The following is a 23,240-nucleotide window of genomic DNA, read 5'->3' as shown; positions in this document are numbered from 1 at the left end:
TGAGATAAAGTGTGAATGTAAAATTCTTCGTGGAAGGGAATTTATAAAGGTTTATCTCAGGTTAAACGGCATACTTGGAAGATTATGTTGTTACCTCCCGGTTCAAACAGCTAGAAAATGTGTATCGTTTAAGTCTCCAGTATTTTGCTTTAACGGATGCTTTTTTTCTCATTTCGTCGCCGCTGTTCCTGGGTGAAATTAAATTAAAGACAGTATTGTAGAAATTTCCGTTGATTTTAAAAAATATTAGGGATTTGCTCCTTTTTATTTTTAGTAAATTGTTATTTAAGGAAATAAAGAATGTAACATTTCAGAAATTGTATTAAGCCCACTGATAATCTAAGAAATGTTTTACATGACCTGCTGCGTTTAGATTATTTTACGCTTATAATTTGTATACTTTTCTGAATGAATATAGTCTTTATGATATTTTACTTAATTGGTACTCTTCTAAGTACGCTTTTGTTTTTTTTTTTGTACAAGTCTACTTATAGAAATTATTAAATTTCTTTCTATTGAATAAATCCCTAGCCCCGTCTGGAATCAGTGGTAAAGTAATAATCTAAGGGACTTTTCCTTATCATAGGATTCTTCATTTCTTATTACTTCTGATAGTTTTATGAGTAGCCTATGTTTCCGTCAAAACCTTGCATGTTTTAATTTTGTCATTTGTAATAACCTTCTTGACATTTCGTTTGCGTGACCTTTTGTTGGTACGATGTTTTTTTTTCTACGGTCACGTGAACTCCTTTGAAACTTGTAAATATGAAAAGGTTTTAGGTACAATGCGAGCAAAGTGTTTGATGCATCTAAGTTAAATATGTAAATTTGGTTCCGTGTTAATAAAATCGATACAACTGTCCTTCTGTTTGGAATTCTTGTACATGTATTTGCAAAACGGTTTTGTCAGAATTATATGTTTGATTTTCTGTTTATTTGATAGGATTTAGTTTGTTGGTAGTTTTAGACTGCTAACAAACTACATCATCGTACTTTTAAAATGGTTATCACACTCACGACCAGCTGGTTTTTACTTGAAAATACAAAATCCTATTACAATAAACGGATGCATAAATTTTGGGTACCTATTCAATCAAACACTTAAACAACATTTTGTTAAAATATTTTACACCAAGGTGCAGGCGAAGCTCTAAGAAAGAGCTAGTTAGTAATAAAAAGAAATGCGGTCAAATATTACATTCATTACACATTCATAATCTTCTATAAAAGTTAAGATGGAAACTGAAGGCATCGTCAAAGCATCTGCATCAAGTGCTAAAGGGTCCTTAGCATATATTAGATATTCCCGTAAGCAACGTTGATGACGTAACTGCGAGTAACTTAATTGAGGTGGCTCGTTGGCAAGTTACATTTAGCTGTTCACACGGATCCTGTTGCATTACAACTGCATTACGGACGCGTGTCCATTAATACATCAATCGGACAACACACAAAGTACTGGCATATGTATTATTAGTATAAGTTTAATGTGAATCATCTTATAAAACTTATATAATGAAATATATAAAACATTGTACATTATGTGAATTCGAAAACGGAATTAATTAAAATTACTTCAACAGAGAGGTAACATCACGCTGTTTATAGGATTTATTGTATTCCCTCTACTGCACCTGTGGCTATTTACACCGTTTTCGATGCTCATTTAATAAAACACACGTCCTGTGGCATTTTTAATCCATGAAACACGTAATGGAAATACGGAATGGCTTTAATAAAAACAATCTTTCAAAGGAAGCGACGCTTTAACGTAGTTCGACAAATATTTAGTGCACACAGTATCTACCGTGCATATATTAAATAGGAAAGCAGTCAACAATATCATAGAAGCTTTTTCGCGCTAGTGTATATCAATCAATTTCACTTGCAACGTTCCCGCAAACTCGTAATTGTAAGACTGACTGTGGAATAGAATTCCGCTATTGTGTATGAGTAATTTACGTTAAATGCATATGAGGCGTCGACGTTCTTATCATAGTTATTGCTATCACAAACAATGGAATAAAGTTAAAAATTATATTGCAGTAAATAAATTAATAATTATTTTTTTTATTCGAAAACAGCGATTGTTAAAAATTCTGCCATTTCGCTACGATAATACCTTATGAGAGAAAAGACAGACTTAAAGCTTAGTTGTCACAGACGAGACTTGACAAATGATGGCATTAAATATAAAAGTTTTTAACACCTTCAACTAACGCGATGACTTTATATTAATTTCATTCAAAAGGTTTCCAACAAAAAAATGTTCCAACAAAATACATTTTAATTTCGAAAACTAAATTTAGTCGGACCTGAACGCGTCCAAGTATGTATATATTATTCATCGTGACTTAAGAAGTTATATAAAGCGTATAAAGTTTTGTGGCAACTTTAGACGCAAGTCAATCCATTAAATATAAGCCGTTTGAAATGAAAAGTGTCACCTCAGAAACTTTTGCTGGATTTTTTAAAATTAATTTCATATTCTCGGACAATGAGAAGGGAAACTTGTTAATTTACTTCCTTAGTGTTACTAGAGTTCTTCCAGTTTAATAGTATGTCAGAAATTTATTAAAAGTCAACCTTATGAACTATGTGTCGTTTTGTATTTACTAATTTGTTGTCAGATAATTATGCTGTTTTGTAAAAGAACTTCGAATCTGAAAAACTTTAAACAATATTAAAAAATATATATTTATACTTACGAAATGCTCATAAAGTCGTTAAAATGTTAGTCAGGTAACGACAAATGATTGATATTGTTATTATTGTTTAAAAATAGGATCAATATCGCAAGTGAATAACTCCCGCTTCCTCTGTCCCTATGTTCGGGTTTCATTGTTTTGGACATTTTTGGAATATATATGTTACCAAAACCTATTTCTTAATGTAGTAAATTTGTTATGCTACATTATATAAAGTCCGTTGCTTTCGAGCGATTACCTATCCCTATATATTTTATTTATTGCGATCCTGTATCGACCGCTATTGGCTTTTAAATGGCAAACGTGCATAAAAGATTAACGGAGGGCATTTTTTATTTAAGTACAGTTCACCTCTCGCGGACCATATGACATATAAAGAATATTATATTATTACTTTCATATTTGGTATAAATTCGTTTGATAAAAACTACGTTTGTTTTACATTTACCGTACATCAGTTATGAATGTAACGATAACCTTATTTTGAAATGTGTGAATTTTGTTATTTATTCGGACGGTTGATTTGAACTATTGTTTTGAACGGTGATGGTTTTCGATTGTACCTTTTATCTGTTATTTATCGTATTTGTCCACTGAATGTTCATTTGGATGTTAATGTTATTGCCAAAACAATGCACACCTCGTCAAGGTTATTAAATTTGGTGTATGGATCGTATCGATTATAATATATAAGGACTAAGTTTATCCTGTATATATAAGAGGTAGTCACGTCTTTTCTTCCACATAACTTTTGGTATACCTGCTTAAGCATAATAATGATATCAGACAACTCCTGCTTCTAAAATGCTGACGTTCCACCTTTAAGACTAGCATAGTTTAAAAATAAAAAGATAATATTTACACAAGTTATCTTTCATAACTTATTTAATGAAGAAAGTATACATGTTAATTTTATGGAAATTATACGCACTTTTGTTTGAGTGTAATTAAATTCATCACAGACTTATTCGATAATAAGTACATACTATATCATTATATAATTTAACATTATAAGTCCTGGGAATTATTTGAAATTTAATATTATTCCACAAAGGGATTATCACATTGATAATATAATAATTAATTTCCCTCTATCTTTTTATATCTCTTCCGATTCTGATACCCGGCGGGCATTATTGTCGCTGACAAAGTCGTATTCATGCTTTAAGTTTTCATTTTCACTTTGAAATTTTATTAGAATGACCCATTTAAGAGATTCGTAACTCAGAATGCTGGATGACTAGTGTAGTGGGAAATATACATACATGAGAGAAAATATTAATGGAAAGCGAAAAGTAAGGCAAGGAGTGTTTTAGTTTATTCTGTCTAAATTAGATTGTGGTCTGTAAATCCTCATCCAGTTTTTGAGTCTTGGTTGTAAACACGAACTGTATAGTAATATAGAGTCTCGTTCGAACAGTTCGCTTCGTCCGTTTTCTAACTGGCAATGTCAACAGCTAACTTTATTACAGCGGTCTCTACTCCGTGTGGAGTTCATATAAGTTTGAAAATGTCTTGCAGCATTCTGGTATCTGTGTATGTATTTCAATTTACTGCCAAATACCTGGCAGAATTATCCTGCGACAACCGTTACCACAAAGAAATTATGTCATGCTCGTATCAGGTTTTGTGTCGAATTTTCATTACTGACAGTGAAGATCATCCTTATTATTCTTCCTGAATCACTCAAACACGTTATTAGTTCTGTTATACCCATATTTCAATGGTGACCTTCCTTGTTTTATAAGTGGCAGATAGTTCTGTTTCAATTTCACAATCACGTAGTTCAAAATTTGCTTATGCGTTTTTTTCATTCGGTTTTTAAAAATGTTACATAAAATAAGAGAAACATTACCAGATAAGGAATAAAAATACTTGTTCATTATTAACATATTTAATTTTAATCATAGTTTTTAAATATAACCAGCAATCACTTACCGTTAAGACGCCTAACACTTCTTTAAACATCGGCTTTTAAAAACAGAAAAACGAAAAATATCTTGTTTCCTGAATTGGTTTTAAGTGAACTGAAAGAAATTGTCACGTAACAGAAAGCTTTAAGCTTCTGAGGGCGACCATTCGTTCATTTCTCTTTGCTGCTACCACATTCTATTTTTTAATTTTGTATGTGTGCGAGCTTTTAGATTTGAGATTAAAATACTGTGAACAATAAAGTCAACAATCTATTCACTTGTAAAAATAATTGGAGTATAGTCATTGTTATAGTTTTAATTTACATGGGATACATATGGTAAAGAAGCTCGATCCAGTAGGAGGTGCTCGAATCCATAATTTTATTATTTAGTCCGGGCAATTGATAGAAGTTCAAAGTGCAACTTTGTAATTTTACTCTGAATCAGCATTTTAAAATTTTTCTTTATAATTTGACAGACCAAGTTAAATCAAATAATGAAAAAGTAAATTAAAACTGTCCACATGACACTCTCTTTGTGGTATCCTCTCATCGTTCGGGGAAAAGATCCGTTAGGGATGAAATGTCAGAGAATTAATTGAGTTTCCTCTCATATCTGGCAGATTTTATCAGTTTTAAGAACACTGATACAGTGAATAATTACTTTATGGCCTAAATCCTCTCTCAAAGATATCATTACAAAATTTTGTCTTATACATTAGGTATATTTAGAAACTTTAGACAGATAAAATATAATCCGATTGCCTCCACGTATAAAATGCCCTATAATATGAAAGAAATATTTTTTAGGACTGTATAATAGTATAGCTATTGTTTTATAATATAAATAAGGTAAAATGTGTCTGAAGAAGAGTCTGTTGACGTCAAAAGGAAAGCTTGAAACTTTCAAGTTTCGAGTTTCGAAGGGTATTAATAAATCTATGAGTTAGTCCGTGGTTGTTAACTTTCTGCACGAAGTTTTTAACTCTTATCTGTTTTAATAAAGAATTAAATCCCAACAAAGTAACGGTAATGTTTGAGGTACACCATATACTAAATATTTGAACGTACATGTTGATTGATATACAGAAAGAGCACATTAGTAGGAAAATAGTTACGTCTCTATATAAGTCTCTATACAATCTACACAATAGTTCCTATCCACGTAAATGATGGGTTATTCGTTCTTTACCTCGTATTAAAATCAAACTTTTTTTAATATCTCAAAACGATCTTTACTTTTAAATTTTATTTTGAGATATTTTGTCGACAAATTAACGCATTATAGAAAGTTCTCTATAGGAAAAAGGTTAAATATCAATATTATGTAAGTTTAATTTTTTAAATTTGCTTTTATATATTTTTTATAGCCATAAAACTAAAATAGAAATTAATTAAGAATCTCTATAAGATTAGCTTGTTCAAAGATATTCTCTTAAGAGTTTAGTTATACTATATTTGATCAAAGTTGCTATTAACTCGCTCGGAATTAAAATAAAACTAAAGCCTTCATAGTGAAAATGTTTTTACATAATAATGAGATCTAAGATTTTCGCGAGTACATAATACATAATAGATAATCCTGTCTTGCTAAGAGTAGAATTTTCTTTTGATTGCCTTTCTTAATTTTATTATCTTTAAGCGTATGAACCCGCCGACGTTGATATAGTTTGTTTTTATTTTAAATAGTTTAATATTGTAGTGTAAAGGCGAAAGAAGATGGCTGCTATAATAAATTCAAATTGAAAAGGCAGAGGAACGATAGTTGTTCGTCGTGATTGCAACACAGAACCACTCCTTAAATGGCTTCATTACCCACTTGTCTATGAGCGTTCTGTGATGAAATATTTCTTACGGTTTTACTTCTATCTAGAATTTAAATCTTTAATAGATATAATATATTGGATGATATAAAGAAGTAAGTGGGCTGTTATATTTTCACCCTTTCGAAATGTGTCTCACTTTGCACTAACAGTTACTTTGCAGTTAGTTCTTTAGTGATATTTTATTGACATCTATTAAAAGTTTTAACAAGGTTAGCGCACAAAAATACTGTCGCAAAGTTTCATGTATCCGTTGTAGAATTACTAGCGAGCTGTATGTAAATGTTTTTATAATATTATTAGTTTGAAAGTCGGTCCTTAGGAATCCGTTCGTATTTTGACGTTATCATAATTCTGAATTTCACATCGGCTCAGAGTTTTGACTAAATTGTATTTGGTGACATTCAAGTATCTCAAGACCATAGTCACTTCAATATTCATTTGAGCTTGCTGAAGGCCTCAAAACTTAGTGAGGCCAGTACTATACAAGTAATCCCTGGAGCACAGCTGGCTAGATTTATATTAATGCCTGTCACTGTAATTAATAATAGATTATTTACTGCCATGAGCAGTCATTAAATTTTATTCAGTCAATAATAAAGTAGAATTTTCATGTACATTGAGGTTTGGTGTAGGTTTTAAATAATCTGAACTAAATGCCAACAAAAATAAAATATTGAAATTTAGAAATGAAACATTTGTATTGTGTGGTTGGTTTTGGATCTTATTGAAATATGTTTAAGCTATATCACCTAACTATATTATTATTTACAAAGGTGAATAATGTTCACCCTGGGGTTGAGGTGTAGGGAACGAAAGAGGGGACCGAGGGTCGACCGCATGTTGGCTGGCTGTTAAGACGACCTGCCATTGAGAGCTATTACGAGTTGCGGGACTTTGATCATGTCGTGAATATTTTGGAATGCGTTTAATTATATAAAAACTGTTCTGTATCTAGTATTATTAATGCATTAGCGTTAGCACTCCCTTGATAGAAAAAAATATTGTGACGCCAGACGTCATATTGTCACCGAGAACACTTCAAGCTAAGACAAAGGGGGGGTTGAACTTTGAAAACAAACTGTGGACGGAGCATTCCTTCAGGTCCTCGAGTCGCCCTAAGGCCCTCTCATTTATGTTGTAGACAATGCTTCTTTCTAACGACGACGAAGCTGACGTGCAAACGGTATGTTTTCTGTTTTGCATGTGTGCACTTCAATGCATGCCTAATGTACTCCTTTATGGACCCTTGAATGCATTCAATACCACTTCTCGCCAACTTTCTTGGCCGTATAACTTAATAGGTCCAACAGTGTTTAACTATAATCTATTACAAGAAATCGATTGATTTAATAAAATTACATACTCTAAATACGTATAGCATTTTTATCCAATTGACTAAGATTATATTATGAACTTAATAAAAAGGACAGATGGTGATGCAATGCAGCGGCATCAAAATTTTATTAAGTAATGAAAGGCAAACTCAGTGCCGAATAAATTGACGGTAGTTCAAACTCGTCGACCCAAAGCCAGCCACCGGCTTTCAATTCAAATCGAAGTCAAACCTGTATATAATACTCAACGAAACTTCAGTTTGCTTGTTTCTCACTTATATGGTACTCACTACCTTTCTGTTAGCGGCTACGCCTGCATGCTTGATGGTAATTTTTTTTTTATTCTATAAGACATTTATTTAAAGTTTATTTCAGTATTGTATATACAAAAAAGAAATAGTTTTAAAATTATTTCCTTTAATAATCATACAAAAATATATTTAAATGGTCGGAAGATTTGTCCTTGGTTCTGAGGCGATATAAAACTAATCGGATTTCGTCATTCACCATTTTCATCTACCTACTTAGGTTCTATGTGTGTTTATCAAATTCTATTTCATCTATTCTATATCTATCTATGTAGATATATTTATCTCGAATTTGTAACATCATTGATATTATTGTTATATATATGGTTATTATGTTTAATAGAGTTTAACACATCTGAAAACACTGCGTAAGTTATTCATATACTAAGATATTTTTATAACCAGTTTAAAATATTAATATAATTAAATATAAATTACAAACTCATAACAAATTCCCTGAATCTGAAAACATTTCTTACATAGGTACATAGTATAGACAGAGTATCAGATATTAATTTCATCTCTGTCGACTGGCGTTTCATTACCAGAATATTTCACTTTGAGGAATTATTCCGAAACATAAAAGCATACACCCTGAATATCCGGACGTATTTGAACTCAGAAAATTTAAATTAATATTGATATAATAATAACATTGCATAAGCTTTCAAATCACTTTATAGATATTCGATCCTTTGGAATATTTGTAGTCAATTACAATGGCAATTAACTAACCAACTTAGGCCTAAATAACTTTAAGCTCTTAATTATATGCAACATGTTCCGAAGGACACCTACATTTACTCAGGTGCTATTATAAGAACTCTTGTCGTCTTATTTTTATTTAATTGATGCTTTTTTTTAATAAATCATTCAAATAAATTGTACGTATATCTAATTTTTATTTAGTTTTGCTATTTCTCCTAGTACTATAGCTTAAAAGCTCACTGATAGGCTATGATGTAACCATCAAAGCAACTAACAGTGCCTTCTAGTCCATAACTGTATGGTCGCTATTAATATTTAATTACGAACTTGTCCGCTGTGTGCTCTCTCGTCGAACTAGGGTCGCCTCGCCTTCATCAAATTATACAAAGTTTAAAAATTTACTAAGGATTAACACTTAATCATTCCGTAATTTACGGAACTCCATCACTTTATTAATACGACTAGTGACTTTGAGATCAAGCATTATTAATGTAAATAGTTCGTTCATTATTTATGTATCTCAAGAAAGGTACATTATTTTGAGTTTATCGCTCTAGTTACGACATTATCTAAAGCGGTCAAAAGCTACGATAGTCGGTATCTTTAATGTTTCTAAATAGTTCACGTAGCAATGATCCGGTGACAATGGTGACTCGCGTCATGGCCGATGACTTTAAAGAATGGAAACGGAAGCCGGCATATAATCTTTAGTCGTCGGTTATGGGATCGATTACTTCATATAAAGTTAGATTCCGAGATGAAGTCGTCATGTTTTCGAGAATCCTCTCAGCTGCATGTGTCAAATGTTCTCGGAACTCCTCACATCCCGTAGTGTTGCTTTATTATTCACGCGGTATCGATTTCGAGAATATATATATATATTCTCGAAATATATATATATATATAAAAAACATGCGAGTCTTTAGTCGTTAAAAATGTGCGGCCGATCGAAATCGCATAATGGATGATTTTGAGCGCTCTACCAGCGCTCGTTCAGAGGGAACTCTGCCTGATATCGTACGTGTAATTATAACCTTCATGTTAACAAATATCTATTCCATATAGTGAATAGTTTTGAAAGTCATTATCGTAGTGGAGAGAGCATCGGCGAGGAAGTTCCGGTCGATAGTTGTTGCTGCTCGGTTCATGAAAATTAGTAATCCTTTTTTAAAATGAAATACAAAATGCTAACGACCCCTCGAACGTACAATGAAAGTAATTAAAATAATAGTTCTAACATCACGCAAAGTGTTTTCAGCCGTAAAATAAAAACCTTCGATAAAACAGTGGGTGGTGACTGCACTCGCCAATGAATCTATTATAATATATAAGAACATACATATATACCAGCTTACCTGTTTCTAGGTAACGGGCACGTTTCATGAAACCGCTCAGCCAACGATATTTACACGAGCCTTCGCCAATATAGTACCTGTTTTAAACCGATGCACAATCGTTTAATGATAAAAATATTATTACCTTTCTGTAGATGGATATGAATGAGTAGCAAGTCGCCACCGTGCTGTTTATTATTCATTAGAGGACTACATGTCACGCAAGAGCATAGGCACGCACGGGCTCACCGTTTCTCAAACTTTCCTCGTTCTATAAATATATTATTAGACTCTCTCTGTGAGCGGAGAATATTTTTTCAAAACTTTTACTCATATTGCTTAGTTTTATTGTAAAGTTTTTCGTATGGCATTGGTTAAACGACAATTTAAGTAATTACAAAGTTGTGGAAGCGATGACTAAACTTAAATCGTATTTGCTTAAAAGGTATCATTTATTTGCGTTTATTGATATCGAAAACTGTCTTTACGACATTTGCAATAAGCTCGAAACGCTTGGCATCAAGAGGGCGTCTATGGCTCTCGGCTGAGCCGCTTTGGAGTACGGAACACGCAACAAGCGAATTCTATTTGCATTTGACCTGATAGCGTTCGTCTTTTGTACCAAGCACAATGAGCTTCAATTCATTTAAAGATGGAGTTTTATACAGATCTACTCTTATTTAATTACAAATAATATATAAGTTTTTACTTAAACAAAGGATATTAAAAAATGTAGAACGGCAGTAATTAATTAAATACATCTTTGGTTTGTTTAGTTTAACAGAAATGGAACAAAGGCAAATATTACGTAAAAAAATATGTATGAAATGTCATAGGAATGCTATTTCCATAGTTATCGGCACCACTTCTGACTCTGATTCCATTGTTTGCGCTTCCACGTGTGCTGAGGTTTACATAACAATCATCGGCTTCGCGACTGATTGATATAAATCTTTCTTCGGGTCCTTATATTACTAAGCAATGTCGGTGATGAATATAAATTAAGAATGTTATTCAATTGTCACTTGCGTCGTGCCGCGCTGATGGCGAGAACGGACGCGCGAATACTAACGAACTGAGGCGAACAAACTAACATTATCTCCTTCATGGCATCGCTTTAAATGTGCAAGGTTTTATTGATGGCATAAAATGCGTTTTTAGAGCGCATTACGTACCATGTAAAAATGGAACATAAAAGTGCTGTTCTTTATTACAGCTCCAGCCTGCTGTTTTGCTTAAGTAAATATGGAACAATATTCCACTTGTAAAAATAAAAAAATGGACGTCCTAATTACAAGGCCGGCTCTATAATTTGAACACTATAGTTCTTGTATGTAGACTTGTGGCAATGTTATATTATCTGTACCCCTTATATATTCGCTGAGCGATATTTTTTGTTTGAATATTTTAAATACAAGCACCTTACTTAGAAAGCCATTCCATACCTCTACATACTTTTGCACGGAATACCTATATATTTTTCAAATGAGATTTTTGTAATAAAAAAGAGAAATTTAGCTTTGCGATGTTTTATTAGTAAAAGAGCCAAATTTCCACTCATACAAAACTAACAACTTGTATAACGCCTACTCTAAGCATTAAATTGTGTTTAAAGTTATTTTAAAATCATGCAAGTAATTTATTTTTTATTTACAATAAACATTACATCGCTGATTGGTAATAATTTAAGATAGCCGTTGAGAAGACCGCCGCCGCCTCTCCACTAATCACATTCCAGTGCAGTCAGTTATCTCGCTAGTGGCAATTAAGGGCTATGTATTGTTCTATAAATATGTATGTTTCATGTTTATTTGCTGGTACTCACGCGATAGCACTTGATAGATTGAGTAATGAGCGACCCCACACAAATTATAATACTACACGACCGATGAGGAGCTCGCCTGACGTACAATTTTGACTTTTTGTTCAATTCATTTAAACCCCGATAAGGCTAGCTACTGTACTATTCCTGCTTTTGCGATATTGTTTCACATTGTGCTATATTTAATTATTCTGGCTGAGCTTTGCGTTCACCTTACCTAATTCAATTCTTGTTCTCGAGTTACATAACAAAGCAATACGGAGACGTTCACCAAATTTTTAATGTACACTGAGCGAGGCGACTCGTTAGCTCAGTTTATTATTATTATACGGTACGTTTAACACAGCACCCTTGTATAAGGGAATGCGAATCAAATTAAACATAACAGTGAGTCTTCCTATACAATTATTATATAGTTTGTAATATCTGTCATTATGCGTGAAAATTATTTTATACGCAGTCGTTTTTAAATACTAGATATATTCATTTCCGTAAAACAAATAAAACTGTAATTAAAACGTGAATTGCTTTCCGGTCTTATTTATATTTGCCTTGTTTGATTAAGTATAATAGTGAATTCAAATAAAAATAATTACACGGCATCAAGGTAATAACAGTTATAGTTTATATATTTATGAAAATGATGTTTCTTTTTCATATGTATAAAGATTATATCATAGCAAAATATAAGTGGTGTTGTTGGTTTGCATAATAATGTTAAGTTTTTTGTGAAGCGCCGATCACGATTGAGACCGATTCACGAATTTTCGACTACGCGTGGCTTGAATAATGCTACAGGTGTTCCAGTTGATAAAAGCCGCTGAGGAACACTCGCTCGACGGAAGTTAAGGCGACGTCGTGACTGAGCGATGACTGATACTGCTCTAGCGTCTTACTTATACGTACATAAAAACATATCCATTAGCTATCGATCGTAAACATCTTACATACTGTAAGGCGATAAACAATTTCAACTAATCACGTATGATAAATGAGATTGAAATCATCACTACGTCACTGTGAATATCGTCCTTTTAAATGTTTACCTTATAGGCTGTCGGGCTTTCCATTCTATCGGAAATATAGAAGTAATATATAAATGTCCCATCGCTCATCAATGTAGATTGGCTTAATTATTGTAATTTAACATTGTGGTATCAAATTATTACCTTGACGTGACATCACCAAAATCAATACTTTAAACTATTGATTTTGTACCGAATAACGAACATGAATAAGTTATGTCACGTCTTACTAGTACGGTATCAGCGGGTGTTGTAATGAGGGAACAAAGCAATTTGGGCGCATTGTATTAAAGATTTTTTTGCTTGTTTTGCAGCTCAATGCATCGCACCGCTCGGCATGGAGAGCGGTCTGATCCCGGATCGAGACCTAACCGCTAGCTCCTCCTTCGACGATGGCAACGTGGGACCGCAGAATGGACGGTAAATATTATTCCTCCTTTACATTCATACGGCGCCACGTCCGCTGCAACTTTCAAGAGCTACGTAGATTTTATGTAAGCATTATAATGTTAATCGGACCGGAATCGCTGAATATATGTTACATTGCGTTAGAATTATAACATTACTTCAAGTTTAAATTTTAATCTGTCGTAACTCTAGATTTTGTCGGGAATTTAATGACATGAAATTCCAACGTCTGGTATGTTGTACAACGTTTATGAATTTTTAAACAAAATTTAAACTCCACACATCGACAGAGTACTGACGGAACATATTTGAGAACATATTTACGTCGCTACAAAAATACAAAAGTGTGCTGTTCGAGACGAAAACAAAAGGACGTTAGCTGGAATGGAGTCACAGCTTATTTGCATGATTCAGTGTCAGGGCACAGTATAGACGACATTCGGTATTTTGGGCCAGAACATACATTGAATCGAACGGCGTTGTTTGCATTCGATTCCATTTACTGAACGATCACGCGATTTTTTCCGCGCTCCCTTTTCTTCCTGTCGCATTATAATACTTTTTTTTTAATGTACCATCGTAAAGTCCACAATATTTTTTTTGCAGTTTAAAATTTCAATATAAAATTATTATTTTAACTCGCTGCATACTCTCTCTGTTCTTAAGAACTTTATTATAATCTTCTCGATATTTTATTTTCCTGACAATGTAATCCTCAGTTTTATTAGTGTCTCCGGATCTAATATATTTATGAAGAGCGAGCATCTGAGGTCCCTAATAACATTTAAACAATAGAGCTAACTTTATTGTATTTTCATTATTATTTATGAATAAATTAAAGGGAATGAATATCCTTCATGTTTTTATGAGCAATTTTGTTTGTATGTTCGTCAATGTGTGTATTATTCAAATATAACATCGTCTAGAAACGTGTTAATTGTTCATTGTTTTCCCGCTCTAAATAAAAACCTGTCGCCTGACTGGCTCCTGGGATATTGTATATTTGAGTGTGGCGTGCGTCCGGATTACGACTTTAGCTACTTAACGATCGATCAACGAACAAAACCAAACATTATAAAGCGAAATTTCACAAAACGAACTTAGCGCACTGAACACTGTAATCTTTGAGCTTTATTTAAAGCAATTAAATTACTGCACACCAGACCAAAGTGAGCGTCGAATTGCGTTAGAGATGTGATTTTGGAACCATCTCGGTTACATTAGAGTCTGTTTTCGGTAACTCTAACCTCAGATGTGAGATGACTGTACCGGGATGATATCAATTACGGAGCCGCTCCTTACCGCATCATTGATATCTAGTGACTGAAATGAAGCTTTTCTGTTAAAAATTATTAACTACAGAAAATTTTAAGGACATCTTTAAATTTAAATTGTTTCTTTAAAAAGAGTCCTAAATAATTTGCGGTTTTAAAACAAAAAAATATTAAACAATTCTTTACTCAGCTGACGCTTTGTAAGTTTTTTGCTATTTTTAAGGTGATCTCGGCTTGATGTAAGTAGAGATTTCCTCTTATTTCTTTTTTAGGTTTGTTAATAACGAAGATTATGATTAAATTATTAAGACATAAACGTATACGTTATAGTTATTAATTGTGTTGAAGCGGCTTTGAAGTCCTGATCAGATGTGCTGATTTAATTATGGATCTAATGAGGAAGTACGGATGCATATGATAATGAATTTAGTGTATTACATGTAAATTTATATTATTTATGTCTGTTACTTTGATGTCTGATACTATGTCTGTATGGAATAATGATAGACTATAATGAATTTTTAAATATTTTTAAGTCACTAATCACGTTGACAAATTTATATAGAAATAAACAACTGTTCACACTTACTCCACAACTGTAAAATGTTGATAATTTTTGTACTTTTTTTTATTTTATTCATTGTAACGTAAAGATAGATTACTTATAATAATTTGACTTCACCCTCAGTGAAGTTCTCATCGATCTGTAGGAGTAATTATGAAAAGATAACTTTCGTAATGAAGATATAATGATTGTCATGGAAGCGATTTCAATACATATTTTTACTATATTGTCTTAGGGTTAAGCAACGGATATAGCCAAAATTATAACAGACCGTCACATCAAATCATTATATTTACTTGTAGACGTATTTTACATCACCAAGTATTACACTTTTCCTTATTGTTGGTAATTAATTCGTTTTCCATTCGCAGGATCATTTAACTGTTAAATTATATTCTTTTAAGTCTTAACAATGTTTTATCTTGGTTAATGCGATGCAATGCAAATATTATTAATAATACATGAGCTCTGTGATGAACCGCAATACGATACTGCAAGGGTTCGTTAGTGTTCACGTATAGACAGGGGACTCCAATTACTAATTAATGATTATAGAAAATATAAAATATAAACACACTCAATAAATAATCGATTAATTTGTACATTTACAGATATTACTATTAAAAGTGACACTTTCAACATTTAAAAGTTATAATGTGTCGTTTCCCGTGCATTCATTGAAGTGGGTAATAAAAGCGTGAAACGAATAGTTGAGACACATTGTACCAACACATGCATTTGTTATTTAATATAACTTAACAATTTACTTACGTAAACACGTATGCTTAAGTTTTTTTCGGTATGTGAAATATTTAATTTAGTCTGTTTGGTTTAAATCTCTTTGTGTACTCCGATGCGAGTATATTTGCTAAGCTTCCACGTGCCTTCATTCTTACAGCTTCAGCTAACAGTTATTTGCTTTATGCTGTTGAAGTTTGTAATGTTCCACGAGCTCACGTCCATTTCACTGTAAACTGTTCAAGTTCGATCACGTTTCAATCTGTACGTAGTTTGAAATTATAACCGTTCAATAGTTTTTTTTAAATTTCCAGCTTTTGTACAGTCTTTCGCCAGCACAATACAAACGCTGTATGAACTTAACAAAGAAGCCATTGTAGACACCTTTTTCGAAGTTCTTACAATAAAGTCACGTTGAAGGATGATGATGAGAATTGTTAGATGTATTATTTATCATAAAAAAAACACAGCATTATAATTTAATGTTTAAATAAAATGCGTTTTATGAATATTCACATAAACTATTCATATGAGATATTTAAACTTATTTTATGAATATGTTTCATTTAGTGAAACGTAGGCTGGAAGGAGGATGTACATTTCTTGTGGTATCTTTGAAATGCTGTAGCTTTTGATATTTTACTGTAAATACGAGATGAGATTTGTGCATTAATGAGCGACTTGATAGCAAGAGTCTTTTCAGCGGCCGGTTGCTGCCTACAGCACTCCCGCCAGAGATATTCTAATTTATAGTTTTAATGAGAGCAGCGTCCAAGTTTCTACGTGTTTAAAGATTTCTATACGTAATATTCTGAGTGTGACACTATCACAAAGCTGAAACATACATAATTCCTTACAATTTTCTTTGTTGCGTACATGGAAATGTAGCTAAATGATTTTTATATTTATAGTATGAATTAAAGATTGCTTTCAGATCACGTGATCAATCACGAAACTCGCCCAAATCTTCAAGTTGTAACACGTGGGATTGTTTTTAGTCTTGTTCTTCAAATACACTCTGAAAACATTACCGAATTATTTTCTTGTGTTATGATTTATATTCAATCACAATAATTTATAAGTATATTTCGGTATTCATCAACAAAACCATCTTATAGGTGTAGTTAGATGGACCGTGTGTGGTCGAACTAGCAACATGTGTACAGAGTTCTGAGAAAATTTACGCTTTGTTTGTTATCTCGATGTTCCGACGCGAGGTGTTGTTTTAGTTAAATGGGGAAATATATCTTAATTATAATAACATTTTAATTTACTCAACGCGAGTCCGTGGGTATAGTGTTTGCTTATACTAATTATAGTCAGCACAATTTAACGCAGTCGCGTTTATTTAATGTTGCGTTTTGATATTGTGTGACGTGAAATATTCTAATAAAGAATTATTACATTGTCGCTGCATAGACACGCCTTGCTTGGTACCATTATTCTGACAACGTCGCTAAAAGTATTTAGTAAAATATTCTGTTTAAAAACTTGAACGTCGCACTACTTAGCTGCTAGTGAAGTGAAGGAACTATTTACTACATATTTCAAACTTAATTCAATTCAACCCTTACAACTACCAGCCAGAAACTCCTAAATACTTAAAGCCTAGTGTCTTTAAGCCGATACGGAATCCCTATCAAACAATTCCCAACCTGAAGCAATCGAACGCTCGCCAGTTATTATGAATAAATAAATGTCTAATGTTCGAGTATGACTTTTTGAAGTGTTCGAATAAAAAAATCTCAATAGTATCCAGATCAAAATTTTATGAATCATAAATGAATTTCACCTTCAAGTAATGTGGGCTATATGAAATATAATTATTTAACTGTCTCATATTTTCCTTACAAATGTTTCGTTACCCTTTCTATTTATATAAATATAATCAGAAAAACAGACTTTGAGGTAACTTACTTTGTATTTAAAAAAGTATTTTCGCTGGTCATTGTATGTCTTCTTTTAATCAGCAGACGCTGCACATACTATTAATAACGAAATAAAATATTTATGTACTTTACATATAAGTTATTAACAAAAAAATTATACATAATTATTGTTAATAACGAGTTAGGTTTTTATATAATTGAAATTTATATAACGATACAAAGGTGTTGTGTATTTAGGTTGAAATGTTTGTGCTGGTAACAGTAAGTAAACTAGACCACGTAGACACTTGTCGGATGACCAGTTTAAATCTAATAAATAGTTATCGATCGCACTGGAGCTGTTAAATCGTAGATCACACTATTAACACCGTTAACAGAGTTGACCTCGTTGTTGTGGAGATAAATTTGGCATTTCTGCCTCCTCCGTGTTCAATCCTGACTTACACATGGGAAGATCTTTCAGTCTTGATAATTCTTGTGGTGTTCGTAGTTTTTTGTTACAAATAAAATAGAGGCACAACAATAAGCACCATATAATATGAATGGTTTCGAATGCCGTACATATTTAATTAATAAGATAAACTGAATATAAATGTTACCATTATCTTGTTATAAATATAACATTTAAGAACAGGCGTCTATTAATAAAGTACTATTTTAATTAAATTTAAACTCCAATTTTGATAATGTAGCTGATAATTTCCCTATTGTTGTTTTGTTTCGACATCAATTACTTAATATGAAATAAACTTTTTAATTTATTGCTAAATTAAGAAAGTATATGTCGCATCCAATGAATAATTTTAAATGAACATGTAATTTAATGACAGTAGTTTTTTTTTTATATATTACAATCAGATATGGTTATGACATCACGCTATCTCGCATGATATTTTAAACTTATGAATGCTACTTCCACTCAGTGACATACAACATTTTATAGTTTTCGATGTTAATATATACACAGATATATGAAATAAAGTACTTCATGCACTCGTTGATTGAAGTACAAATTGTTATGAGCGGATAAATCAGTGAGTGCTGAAATGTTCGCCGAGTATCTGTAATATAAAGTTCCAGTGACTGTCTTAATGTGAGATATGTCAAGTTTTTAGCTGTAAAAGTTTTTACAGTTGCTGCAAACGAGCACGTGAACTCTTCCCTAATGACCGCCCTTACACTCCCAACATCCTTAACCTACTTGTTACCTGTACTACGATATTAATGACAGACGATATTATAACTTGTGTGTACATAGATTGAGTTCAAATTGTTCAAAACTTTAATAGTTTATATGTCTGTTCAAAACTTTAATAGTTTATATATCTGGAGTATTCTAGAGTATTTTCCCTGTGCTTTTGGTACAGATTAAATTTTATCCTAGAAGTTCGGACGAGCTTTAAGTTTAACGAATTAAATACCGTGTAGCTAATGAATTATTCAGATAATAAGTAAAGTAGCAAAATAATCAAAGTTTATTCAACATTTTAAACCAGGTACTTAAAGTAGTGTCGGTGCTATCTATCACCTTTTAGTATATGAGATAAATTTTAAATCGAACTTAGCTGTGTTAAGTTTGAGTGAATGGATTAAAGATAAGCGGGCGTCAGACGACATTTGATACGAACAAGTCTATCGCCAATTAGGGAATTAATTAAAACGCATGGTTGCTCTCACGTATGGCTATTTGATTACACTTTGAATATTTTATAAATATATATAAGAATATTGTGATATTTATATTTCATTGGGTGTGTTGTTAGCGCTTGCGATTTATATCATATTATTACGTAGAGGGTAAAAAATTGTCGTTAATTGTCTCAAATACTAAGAGGTGTATTGATGTTAGGTTAAATCAAGAGACAAAAGGCGGTGCTTGGTGCCCTAAGCCGCAGATCACGACGGAATCCACGGAGTGGCTGGAGATAGATCTTCATACGGTACACGTTATCACGGGCACGGGTACACAAGGGCGCTTCGGTAACGGACAGGGGGCTGAGTACGCGGAGGCCTACGTGCTAGAGTATTGGAGGCCGAAACTAGGGAAGTGGGTTCGATACAGGGGCATCGATGGACAAGAGGTCAGTTTTATTAAATTATGTATATAAAATTTTAATATATTGATAAATATAGCCTTAATTTTTTATTAATCTAGCATAGCAGTTGTAATAGAATGTGTATAAAGAAGTATAAGATAATGCGTAACAATTATCATGCGATAAATAAAATCTTTCTATTACAATGCGAAATGCAAAGCGATTTGTGTCAATCCAATATAAATAGCATGTCATTAATTCTATTGAATGTTGCGAAAGTATTGTTTCTATGAATATGAAGCGTTAGAGCCTTCTCTGTCTTTATCCCGAAGATGTCATGATGTGATGTGATGCCATGTTCCCTAGATCCTGACTGGCAACACGAACACCTACCTGGAGAAGAAGCATCACCTAGAGCCGCCTGTGTGGGCCTCAAAGATCCGTTTCATTCCATACAGCTCCCACCGCCGTACCGTCTGCATGCGGGTAGAACTCTACGGATGCTACTGGAGTGGTGGGTGTTGCTCTTTTCACGCCATTAAAAATATAATACCATTTATTTTAACCTGCAACATGTTACCGAAATATAATATACGTATAAATATATAAATACGTTGGTATGCTCGGCCATGTGACGTAACGAACTTGTGCACTTAAATTACTTCTCAAAACTTATATTCATTGTAAAATTCCTCTAGCATTATTCGCATTGCACTTAGAATTCTAAACTTGATTATTTGGACTACAGTCTGTTTTCAGCGCTCTATGTATATACACGTATGATTGTTGCCGTTGTAATGAAATAAATCTCATTTATAGATAACAAAATTTAACTCAGAGAAAGTATAAATTTCTATTATTGCTATGTTACTTTCTATTCGGTCACCGGAGATTTATAACGTTGTCATAGATATATAATAAATGACGTGGAGTGAATTTAATACTGTATATTGCAGCTCAACCACGTTATTATGAAGAAAATATTATAAAGTCGTATAAAAGAAAAATAGTTTTAATGATATATAAAATGGCGAATAACATGCAAACTAGATTAAAATAATGTTAGCAACAAAAAACATAATGATACGTCCGCCGTCTGCAGGCTTTGACGGCGGGACGACACGATACCTTAATGGAGGGATGATCTGTTACTTCACCTATTATTACACACAAACTCATAAACATTGACGTTTTAAAACTAATTCGTCTTAATCCATATAAAAAAGTTTGAATACACGAGATTTTTTTTTTTATAAATTTCACGATCTATTTGCAGTACATTTCAACTGAGCCTCTAAATTCATTACGGTTTTTTAAAAGCAAATAGTTATATCTTCATTCAGATTACGTAATATATTAAACCTATATAGGTGTTCTCAACAATGTCAGACCAGATGGTTACATCCTGAATGCAAAACGTGCCTGACTCATAGCTAATGCTCTCAAAGTTACATATTCTAGGGAACATAGCCTTTATACTTAACAGAAAGCCCGATGTTAAATCGAGATAAGTGAGGACTTGGAAATAATTAATAAATAATGCATAACGGCAACACAATAGCTAGAATTATTTACTAAGGATGTTGAAACGAGTAAAATAATATATTACGTTGTTGCAGTGGGGATAGTATCGTATTCGATGCCGAAGGGCGATCAGAGGAGCAATGGAGTCGAGTTGACGGATATTATATACGACGGCCAGTGGGGGGAGGAACTCAGGGGGGGTCTGGGTCAACTGGTCGATGGACAGTTCGGGGGAGATGAAATCAGAGAGGCCTCGAAGAACTCCGTGTGGGTCGGATGGAGGAACGATTCGAGGCCAACCCCTCCAGTTATGATATTCGAGTTCGACAAAGTGAGAGAATTCTCCGCCGTCCACCTATACTGCAACAACAAGTTCATGAGAGACGTGCAGGTAATATAATATTTAACAAAAGAGATTGCCTTTGTCTGAATACTGTTAACGAAAACACTTTGTTATTTGACTACCAAATATTTTATTTATACGTTGCCGATCTTATAATTTTGAACTTTTACGTTTAATGTACTGTACTTAAGAACTATTCGATAGTACCATGCCCTGCAACGCGTTTCTAAAGAATCTACCACTTAGTTGATTACAAAACTTTGCTTAAATACAAGGAAGTTTAAAGATCGAGAAAAGGTTGCCTTTCAATACTATTTGTGAACTTTTGATATTTTATTTGCTCATATTAGACCTCCAGTTAATTTTTCCTGAACACAAAAAGTTTCTCTCTCATTAAAATAAACTACCCTGCTTATATGATTATTAATAACCGTGGTAGTTGTTTGAGATTATCAATAATGAGTTGACTATGTTTATAACAAAATTCATATGTGAATATAACGCGATGGATCCGGCACACCCAAGGCGAAACCATTGACTGAATGCTAAGAAGTTTCGTCCTATTACATTTCAGGTGTTCTCGGAGGCTATAATATCGTTTTCGATAGGCGGCCGTCAGTTCCAGCCGGAGCCGGTCAGGTTCACTACAATAGAGAACAACATCTTCGAGAGCGCGAGGAACGTCACCATCAAACTGCACCACCGCATAGGACGCTGGGTCAGAATCGAGCTGAGGTTCGCCGCCACCTGGATACTCATCAGCGAAGTTGTCTTCGACTCCGGTTAGGAACATTTAGTTTTATAACATTAATTATTTAAGCTGTAAGTCATATAATAAAAATAACCTAACCCTCCCGCAGATGTCGCTCAAGGGAATTACACTCCGGAGAGTCAAAAGCCGGGAGTGAAAGATAAAACGAAGTTACCAGCCACGAAAGAGCTGCCGATATCGACAGCACACACAGAAGATCCGTTGTACATGGCTATCGTAGTGGGAGTTCTAACAGCACTGGTCATACTTCTAGCCGTAGCGGTATTCTTTATAATACATCGCCATAGACATAGGAAGTGCTTCGCGTCTCCTCTAGCTAAGACAACGATAGCCCAACGGACAGTGTCAGAGAATTACAACCCGTGTACCTCGATGCTGCCGGAGAACAAGATTGTTATAGACTGTCCATTGGACGTGAAGTCTGATGAATACCAGGAGCCGTACCAAGCATTAAAATGCGCTCCGTACTTCAGTTACAGTACTGTCCTGTTAGAGATGAGGGACTTCGTTAAGGATTCCAATGCAGCGCTATCTGGTAAGTCGAAACGCTCAGGCTGTGTTCAAAATGTGTATAAAATAATTTACATCTTTCGCAACGTTTACGTATAAGTATGTATTTAAATTCTCCGTTTATACTTATAAAACAAATAAATGCATGTCATTTGAACCATGTGATATTATTAAGGAAGTATAGCTATATATTATATGTATATC

At 33.3% G+C, this 23,240-nt stretch overlaps 1 protein-coding gene across 3 annotated transcripts in view; it reads left to right on the top strand.

Moving 5' to 3' along the window:
- LOC116777657 (discoidin domain-containing receptor 2-like) overlaps positions 1-23,240 on the top strand; it is a 39,031-nt gene that overhangs the window by 10,701 nt on the left and 5,090 nt on the right. For all 3 annotated transcript variants that reach the window (XM_032671330.2, XM_032671328.2, XM_061526495.1), the window contains 6 exons: positions 13,292-13,397; positions 19,701-19,932; positions 20,254-20,401; positions 21,507-21,802; positions 22,329-22,536; positions 22,615-23,061. In XM_032671330.2, the coding sequence (XP_032527221.1) occupies positions 13,292-13,397; positions 19,701-19,932; positions 20,254-20,401; positions 21,507-21,802; positions 22,329-22,536; positions 22,615-23,061 (1,437 nt within the window). The remainder of the gene's footprint in view (positions 1-13,291; positions 13,398-19,700; positions 19,933-20,253; positions 20,402-21,506; positions 21,803-22,328; positions 22,537-22,614; positions 23,062-23,240) is intronic.

Source organism: Danaus plexippus, chromosome Z, assembly GCF_018135715.1.
Source record: "Danaus plexippus chromosome Z, MEX_DaPlex, whole genome shotgun sequence".
In the NCBI taxonomy this organism is placed as follows: Eukaryota; Metazoa; Arthropoda; class Insecta; order Lepidoptera; family Nymphalidae; genus Danaus; species Danaus plexippus.
Note: the sequence above shows the minus strand (reverse complement) of the source record. Positions and strands in the feature narration are given on the sequence as shown.